The 10000-nt window shown below is 44.2% G+C and overlaps 2 protein-coding genes across 2 annotated transcripts in view; one reads left to right on the top strand and one right to left on the bottom strand.

Annotated features, from left to right (window-relative positions):
- The window catches only part of dennd4a (DENN/MADD domain containing 4A), a gene marked incomplete at its 3' end in the record, with an annotated part of 66334 nt that extends 61109 nt beyond the window's left edge, over nucleotides 1-5225 (bottom strand). The window contains 1 exon segment of the mRNA XM_080847589.1: nucleotides 5202-5225.
- A 1636-nt stretch (nucleotides 5226-6861) lies between these two features.
- Nucleotides 6862-10000, top strand: part of rab11a (RAB11a, member RAS oncogene family) — a 10639-nt gene continuing 7500 nt past the window's right edge. The window contains exon 1 of the mRNA XM_080847425.1: nucleotides 6862-7035. Coding sequence (XP_080703551.1) covers nucleotides 6996-7035 — 40 coding nt within the window. The 5' untranslated portion in view covers nucleotides 6862-6995. The remainder of the gene's footprint in view (nucleotides 7036-10000) is intronic.

Raw genomic sequence — 10000 nt, 5'->3', positions numbered from 1 at the left:
GGATGATATGCAGCCTAGACCTTAAGACACTAATCCTTCACAGATGCTATGCTAGTGGGTCTGTGCTAGCTAGCAACAGGGTGATATGCAGCCTGGACCTTAAGACACTAATCCTTCAGAGATGCTATGCTACTATGCTAGTGGGCCTGGGCTATCTCCAGGGTGATGTGGAGCACAGACCTTAAGACACTAATCCTCCAGAGATGCTATGCTATGCTAGTGGGCCTGGGCTATCTCCAGGGTGATGTGCAGCCAGGACCTTAAGACACTAATCCTTCTCAGACCTCTAAGTCCTCCAGGGCCAGAGCTATAAGCAGCCTCTCTGAAAGACACTCTGGGCCTCAGACCAGCCAGCAGTGAGGAACGGATCAATACCCCACTTACTCACTCACTGTGCTCTCTCTCTATCTATTCTCTCTCTCTCTATCTATTCTCTCTCTCTCTCTATTCTCTCTCTCTATTCGATCTCTCTCTCTCTCTGTGTTATGTTCGGCTCTTTCTCTCTCTATATTCTCTCTATTCTCTGTTCTGCTCTCTCTCTCTCTCTATTCGATCTCTCTCTCTCTGTTACGTTCTGCTCTTTCTCTCTCTATATTCTCTCTATTTTCTGTTCTGCTCTCTCTCTCCCTCTATTCGATCTCTCTCTCTGTCTTCTGTTCTGCTCTCTATTCTCTCTCTCTCTCTGTTCTGCTCTCTATCGCGCTGCACTTACTGACATTCATTCCCAAAGCGAAGCCATCCTGTGCAGCCAGCCACGTGAGCTGCCTCACACGCACTCTTACACACACACACACACACACACACACACACATTACTGTCACTTGGACTCTGATACACCCCCCACCACATACACGCGCACATGCACACACACACACACACACACACACACACACACACAAACACCTGTGCTACCATTGAGTGCCACAATTGAGTGTCCCTCCAATGCTATCGTGAGTGCGTCTGCAAATGCGTGAAAGTGAAGCTGGATCCTTCTGTGTCACTTGTTGTTACGTGACAGATTTGGGATTATAAATAGAGATAATCTCCGTCCCCTGGTTTTCTGTTGTCCCCGCACCATCCGCTACTGCCTGCTACTGGTGCGTCCGCCAGCCCTGCCCCCTCAAAATTATAATCCTCACCATGGAAACGCTGCAAAAAAATGTCTCATATGCGGCCGAACTGTGAGCAAACGAGAAGAGGAAACATCCGCATATCCGCTCGCAGTAATCAAAATACAACAGGTGCTGCCGCTGCTTCTCTGGTTAGGAAAAGGTGTGTGTGTGTGTGTGTGTGTGTGTGTGTGTAATAAAGTGCTTTATTATTGTTGTTAATGCAGGTATTACCGGGGCGCTGTGGGCGCTCTGCTGTTGTTGACAGTTAATTTCACTGTAGTCGCCTAACATAACCTAAACATGCATAACTCATAATATGATTATAATGTGGTAAACTTACATTACCTAAACACGCATAACTCATAATATGACTATAATGAGATCGGCATCACACAGTGAACTCAACAACTATGGGTGGGTAGGGTAGCTTTCTTTCTAACTGTAATTTTGTTATGTTTACTTATAATTACTCTATGTTCCTTATATTGTATTTATTTGTATTTCATGTTTATTAACTAGTGATTCAATAGGACATTTACAACATATTTCTAAACAAACGTCTAATGACAAAATTAGTTGTTTTAGGCAAACCCATTAATTTCAGTGGAAACTTGGCTAACAGGACGTGTGGGCGGAGGAAAACATGGGAGTTCACTTTGAAGTAAGACTTCCACGAAATGTCCTCCAGCAACGCATCATCCCACTGCGTGATGAAAAGAGACAAACGCTCAACTCATCACTTCTCTTATTCTCCGTTCATGCTTATGTTGTGCTTTTTTTTTTCTTTGTCTCTTCTCATTTTTAACTGGTACACTCAGAGACATCATTTCTCAGGAAGTTGCCATAGAGACGAAGAAACACACCCGACAGCGTCATCTTCCGCATATACTCAGATCCGCCTGGCAGCTTCCGGAAAGAGCAGCAGCGCTTAGTTTCATCACACAATCAGCATGCATCTCACGCGACGGCAGAACAATCATTCAGCTTAGCGAGAGAAGATTACACCATTTCAACTCCGAGCCACCAGCCTCCGGCTAGGCCATTGAGGAAAAAAAGGAAGTCCCTTGCTGATCAGCTGACTGCTGAAAGGGATGACAAGTTTCCTGCAACTCTTTCCTAACTCTGACTCATCGCATGTCGAAGAACACGCAGTTTTTTAGAAGTTACATTTCACAAGAGGAAAGTGCGTCATAATGATCTGATAGAAACAACCAATTTACCAAGGATGTGCAATCAAATGAATTGCACTCAGAATTGGCCAGACTCTAAACCTGCCTGCTAGATTCATAGCACCCATCAATCAAAATGATGTACAGTGTATTGGATTGGCGCCCTAGGCCTATATATCCTGCACTGAAGCACGAATGTAATGTGCATTCCATGAAAACAATTAGTGTGAACAAAGTTTCCAATCCACAATGCTGGCACGCCATTGTTTACAAAAAGTGTGTCTGGTCTTTTCTGTTGTGTTCTCTCCACACGGTGCTAAGCTCAGGTGTACACACGCGATCCCCGCCCTGGGGTCCCTTCACGAGAGAGACAATCACAGCGTCCAGATCAGACACCTAACTAAACAACAGCAGGACAGCACAAAGCCTTCTTCACACGACGCCATTGTTTCTGTAATTGCTACGAGTGCCTCCACCCAGCACGCGGAGTTAAGGTAAGCAAACACCCTCATTCCTCAGCTCCTGTGGCTGGGGGGCCCGGAGGGGATGGGTGACTGGATGCCCGTGTCAAACGTGATAAACGTGATAAAGGTGTGTGTGTGTGTGTGTGTGTGTGTGTGTGTGTGTGTGTGTGTGTGTGTGTGTGTGTGTGTGTGTGTGTGTGTGAGGGGATGGGTGACTGGATGCCCATGTCAAACGTGATAAACGTGATAAAGGTGTGTGTGTGTGTGTGTGTGTGTGTGTGTGTGTGTGTGTGTGTGTGTGTGTGTGTGTGTGTGAGGGGATGGGTGACTGGATGCCCGTGTCAAACGTGATAAACGTGAGATCATCCAGCGGTGTTTGACCCGAGGCCTACCCCTACCCCAGGTCCCTCCTGTTGAGAGAGGTCCCTGCTGAATCAGCCCGGTACAGCGCCCGAATGTGTGTGTGTGCGTGTGTGTGTGTGTGTGTGTGTGTGTGTGTGTGTGTGTGTGCGTGTGTGTGGGTGTGTGGGGGGGGGGGGGGCCCATACTGTACAGGGCCAAGCATCTGGTCCTGCTTACCCTGTCAAGGTAGACATTTGATTCCTTTCTTTGCCCTGGCGAGAAACAGGCAGACTTCCTGAATTTGCAGGAAAAGGAAGGGACGGGCTCGCATGTTCCCATTCCTAACAGAAACATCTGCACGGCTGGGCTCTAGCAGACACATCTGCACGCACACGGCCGGGCTGGACTGGGCTGCAGAGAGGGGAGGCTGTGGTCGTAAAGACCTCTCCTCATATGGGCATGCGGATACATACAGAGCTAGCATACATGCTCAGCAAAATGCCCTGGCGTGTTAAAAAAAGTGGTGTGTTAAAAAAAGTGGTGTGGGCTAATTACAACCGCTTTACATGAATGCCAACACAATAACATTGCTCAGGGCTTTAATAGGAAACTGGGTCTGTGGGCACAGGCTGAGGCAGAGGCAGTCTTTTTTTTCTTCCGTTCCTTCTTAAATAAACGAGCGGAACGGTGGGAGCCTACAGATTTCTCACCACGGATGCCCCGTACATATGGCACCCTGTTGACGTCATGTTCAATTATTCATCATAATCAACCGAATCATCATCCAAACGCCCACGCCTCGGGCCGACTGTTCTGCCTGCTTACTGTCGACGTTAAATAAAGACGACTTCGCCAGCGCCACAGCTAGAGCTAATTGAATTATTCCATTACACACATAATATTGGGAGAGAGAAATAGCCACTGAATGGTTTACGGCTAAGATAAAATAACCGATACACATCGGCCCCACAAAAGCTGCGACCACTGAGTAAGCCAGCCCTGAACATCTGGTTGGTCTGACCCATGGCTGTTTTGGCTGCTTATCAGCGTGGAGAGGCATTGTAAAGGGCATCTCCAAAAGGCCTGAGTGAGTCCTGTGAAGGCATGACTTACAACAACACTTAACCCCCCAGGTCAGGAATGCCAAGCTGGGGCTTAGGGCTCCTGATATATGTCGCTCACTACAACCTCTTTGAAGCTCAGCCCTGGGTGGTGTTGTGTCAACGGGAAACCCCTCTCTTCAGGGATGACGTGCAGAACTGAAGAAATGTTCTGCGATACGTGTTGTGGTCTAGTCTGGTGTGTGTGTGTGTGTGTGTGGACATGCAATCTGAGGGGGAAGCCAAAGCCAGTCTGGCTTGGTGTGAGGCAACACTGGGCTGTTACACTGTCACATTCACTCTGGCTAACAGTCCATTGGTGTAGTGTAGCTCTGAAGAAATGTACACTGTAAAAAAAAAATAGTTATGTAGCTGTGGGAAAACGTAGATTGTGAAAATGGACGGGTTGGCTTATAACAAGATATTAGTGCAATGGTCATACAGTTCAGAAATCCGCTAGACACGCCTCAGCAAACAAGCTTTGCCAAAGTGAGCATGAACTGTCAGCTTCCCTCAACTACCAAGCAATGATCCGGCGCTTAGATCGCTCCGTGTCTACAGGCTACATTCGTTATTGTCAACAATTGTATGGAGGGCATAGAGCTGGCAGGGCACCCTGTCAGTGAGCGCCACATTAACTACACTGACCCGATACACCGCTGAGCGGGATTTAAAGGCAAATTCGTGGTAGTGGCCAAGCCTGCATATTTCAACGACGAGGCAGCACTGTCATATAATTGCATCAAGTCTCGGTACCGTACACATGAATTACGAATTGTGGTTTAAGCTTGGAACAACCACAATAGGCTATCCTATTCCGTAGCCAACCAAACAAATTTGAAACTGCTGCCAATAACATCGCCCTAAGGTTTACACTACGACCAATGCATGAAAGCCCTAAGAGCAAATTAGTGGGATACAACACTACAGCCAATGCAATAATTACGAGTCTACAATTTAAGTAAAACCCGCTTTGATTATAAAGCTATTTCATAAATATTGAGTCGTACTTACATTTCACGAAAACGTCGGTTGTTTACAGATGGAGCGCTCTTCGGCACATTGTCTTTCTACACCGAATAGACCAAATCAACTTAGCCTAGCTGTAGCTTATAGCCTACTATTCGTCAAAAGACTGATATGCGCGTCTTTTCTTCTGTTTGTAGCCGTCGTTTGTAGAGACTGCGTCTAGATTATAATACGAGAATACACATCTGTATTTCCAGTCGGTTGGATGCGCTTGTCTTCACTAAAGCGCGCAAGCGCTTATCAAACCCTGCCATCCCTACATGTGACCCCGCCTACTACCACAGCACGTCACACACGGTAGATGCATTGTATAATGATACACATACTGTAGACAGAGGTATTTAGAGACATGATAACAAATTAACAATTTACTAAACAGTAGATATTTTCCCATTGACAGTTAAATATAAATAGGCATTAGGCAATGACAGACATCTGATAATAAAACTCGGCCCCTATACATTAAATAAATACAAATTAACTTAAGGAGATTCTTCTCCATCCTTTAATAACACGAATCAGGTTTCCATGGGCCTTAACTACGGCAAATCGAGCTGTTGTTATAAAAACCAACGTTTAACACAATGGCTTAAAAGTACATGAAAACAGCCACTGTGTAAAAAAAAATGATTTTCAGAGATGGTTTTCCGTTATGAGTAACTTAACATTCTGCTTGAAATACCTACAGTACACATGAGTGTATCTAACTGCTCGAAGAAAGTTGTGATTAAACTCAGCTCTCTACTGCTCTCAAGTGGTTATTGGAACCAATAACACTATGGTTTTAAACAAGGATTTAAAAAATGTGTTCTCTGAATAGCGCTTGCACTTTCCTGATCCAGCCGGCCAATGTTTGTAGCTTGTTTTTGTATGATAGTTAATATGTTTGGCTATAAGCCTACCACCCTGGCGCTGACATCCTAAAGATTTTAGTTAAATTTGGATATTGCAAGTAGAAGCCTAGGCTGTCTTAGAGGTACTACGAGAAACCACATAAGGAGAGCTTAGAAATGCACCCTCTTCTGACGCCCTTCTGATAATTCGTAGAAGATCTGGACACGTGCCACAATATGCATATTGATTACCAGCCTTTGGAGAGGGGGCAAAAATATTAGGTTCTACCGAGATTTGAACTCGGATCGCTGGATTCAGAGTCCAGAGTGCTAACCATTACACCATAGAACCAACTCGTCTCTATTTGAAAAATCGTTCGGCAAAATACTATGCATGTGCCCAATTACTCGCATCTTAAATGGATTTCTTTATAAACGCTAGCAGTTGCACAACGACCACAAATTCAGTCATCAATTGTGTATAATCATTAAATGCTTGTCGTTCAAATGAAATAATGTTGAAGCAAGTAGGCTAATATCTTCTTCTTTGTCAAGTAGCCTATCAAAAAAAATGTTCGAGTGCAGACAATCGATGGTTTCAACCATACTGAAACACAATGTTCCCGTGCAACAAGCGTGTGCTTATCTGAGAATAAATCGCAATACCAATGCATATTGTAATGAATATTGTGGGTGCAGCCCCTGGCTAGGGTGTTCGAACCGGAAGAAGGCGTCAGCTACCGAGGAAAGGGTTGCTAACCAGCGTTAGCACTCAGTAATCAAGACGTAGCAGGCTAGTTGAATGTGCGAGACTGCTTGAAGCAGCCAGACTGTTGTCTGCAGTGCAGTGTCAGGGGAGTCAGTCGAAGAGCCACTTGTGTTTAGCACTTTTAGCTGCTAGCAAGCAAATCCCTTCTTCCGAAGGTTGCAATTAATTTGCTGAAAGATGGGTACGAGAGACGACGAATACGATTATTTGTTTAAAGGTAGGATACTTGTATTGTTAAGTCCATCTAGCTGTGGTGTCATTGTCATTTAAAGTTGGTGTTTTTTAATAAACGTTAGCCAACGCTAATTTGATGTCGCGATTTCGAGGCTGTGGTTTGCCGTTGATTTCTATATAGCTAACAATGCATCTAGCTGGGAGGTAGCATAGCTGAGAATCACAAGCAGTCACAAGTCAGCTGGTGTCTTCTCTCCTATGGTACTTTACCGCTGGCTAGCTAGCTAAATGTTATTTAAACTTATATCTTTATTCAGTACTCACTGTTGACATTTCTGTTAAGTTAACAGGCGTCCCTTGTCTGTCAAGCTTACTAACTGGCCAAGACTTAACTAGCAAACTGGGCAGCTACATTACTTGTAGCTAGTGGTAGCTAATATGGGTTAGTATGATGGCGCAAAGCCTGATGACAGACAACTAGCACAGCTGATAGGAAAGGCAGGCTGTGAAGGCATCCGATTTAGCCTGTTTGATTATCTAGTCATGAAACTAGCTAGGTGGTTTGGTTTAAGACGACTTGTCGATTTATTCTGATACCGTTAAGGTTTGTCATTGTGTCGAAGACAAGGGTGGTTAGCTTACGTTAGCAGTAACTAGAACAGCTGACGGCTTGACAAAGGGCTTGCTACCCCACATAAAAGCATGGCGTTGGTACCAGTTACGGCTAATTTGCTAGCAATAAATACTGGTGATAACGTTTAGCTAACGTTAGCTACCTAGGTGCTGGTTTCTGACGGAGTAACGGTAGCATAGCATAGATCGGTTAGCTTATGTTGACTAACTTCGCCAATGTCAGGTCAAGATTGGGTAACGTTATAGCGTTCAGTTCCGTTCTCAAAAGCACAATGGCTCACCTGACTCAATGACCACAGTTGGTGACTTTGTGAAACGGTTTCAGACCACACATATTTACAAAATACTAGTACCCTGGCTATTAATGTCAACAGACACTAACTACATTGACGTTACTCTCGTATGCTGCTTGACCAGGTGGCAGTTAATTGGCCAAGATCATTGTGGGTCAATAATAACCAGTGACGGATTTTTGACAGTTTATAACGTACAACGATTGTACTGAATTGGTTCTGAAACTGAAGGTGGTTGGTCTATAAAACATCTCATGGTTTAGAAACCATGTAATGTACATTTCTTGAATAATAAAGTGAATGACCGACCTCGTCATGTGACTTCTGGTGTTGTTTACATCCACCGTATTAGACTTGGAGACGGCGAATTACCAGATGTCCCGGACTGTCATGATCATGTCAAGACATTTTGCGTCCTTCATTGTCAGGGATAAATAAAATAAAGCAAGATATTTGTGTTAACTCGCTTCAGAACCGAACCGATGTCTGGCACTGAACGTTCAAGTTCTTACGTGTTTGAAAGGTGTTGACCACTGACAGTCTTTCTGCTTTCTACACTACCTGTTCATTCCATCATGTCTTCCAGCCTGGTGTTGCCAAAATTCAGACAGTTCTTCAATTGTTGTCCTAGATTTAAACAGGCATGTCCTCCAACAGTGTGTTCCACCTCCTAACCGTTGCTGCTATTTATACCTAAATCTGGCCTTTCACAAATTACACATTTCAACAGCTAATATAGTTAGCGTGGACTGAAACGATGCTAAGTACACAGTGTGATCAAATTAACCCCAGATTTAGGAAGATGTTTATGCAACGTCAGGATCAGATTCTTCACGGAGTTGGGTCCTGGGATCTACCTCTGCTTCGGTTGCTTGTGTTGACACGCTAACAAAATGGTCCTATCACCGCCGTACACAGGCAGCACTCCCCCGGTCATTGAAAGCTCTTGAAACAACTGGAATTTCACACAAACAACGAATTCAAGCACTTTAAAGCCAGATACATGTAACTGGAGTTCTTGGAAGTTTAATTTGATTTACTGTTGCATAAAATTGTAATTGTGTTCATCTGGATGTAATTTTCTACAAAGATCACTCGACGTATGACACTACGGGGTGCGAATGTCATGTGTTCACATCCGGGGGTCTGTGATGTGTGTTTGTAAAATCTGCAACTGTTCTGTGACATGCCAAAGATCAGTTCTATTGTGCTATGATTGACTAAATATGTTTGAATACAATGTGCTTGGTGCATAAAAGCCATTTGATTTTGGCGTTGGCATAATTGCATTAGGGACCCTGCGCACACCAACCATTTAGGCTTTCCTTTCTTTCCACATCAGGAAAAACACTCATCCTTTTGTCTGTCGTAAGAGAGAAACAATGAATCAGCGCTTCATCCTTCGTTTTCATGACTGTTGCTTTTTGTGGTGAGGGGAACTTGAGGATACAAATCAGCAGCCTTCTTCACTGCTTCCATCTAGAACAATAGAGAGGAAGTTGTGAGGAAAAAGACAGCCTGGAGCTTTCGAGGGAAGGTTACAACGAGGCTTAGTGTTTACTAGTATTTGCCTTTAGCCTTAAAGCCATTTTGGTCTGTCCTCAGATCAAATGGAGTGATTGATTGATTAGTTTACAAGTTGTTTTTTTAATGGACAATGTCATAGCCTGATGTTCTTGTTTCCATTTGTGTGAGGGTGCATTTGCAGTTGTAGTGGAAATAATCACGGGAACTTCTGGAACTTAATCAGAAGGTCGCTAGTTCGATTCCCTGTCGAAGCGTCCTTGAGCAAGACGCTGAACCCCTAATTGCTCCTGACGTGCAGTGTTCCATCAGTGTAGATGTGTACATCCTTGTAAGTCGCTTTGGATAAAAGCGTCTGCTAAATGTAAAATGTAAATGTAGCTATAAAAATTCCTCCCCATTTTCGGTTGATTCTTTTAGTGGTGCTGATTGGAGACTGGCGTGGGCAAGAGTAACCTCCTGTCCCGCTTAAAGCTAATTTGGTCTGTCCTCAGATCAAATGGAGTGATTGATTGTCCATTAAAAACAACTTGAAAACTAATCAATTTCACAGCCTGA

This window comes from Sprattus sprattus, assembly GCF_963457725.1.
Source record: "Sprattus sprattus genome assembly, chromosome: 11".
NCBI lineage: Eukaryota > Metazoa > Chordata > Actinopteri > Clupeiformes > Clupeidae > Sprattus > Sprattus sprattus.
This window is presented reverse-complemented; position numbering and strand designations above follow the sequence as displayed.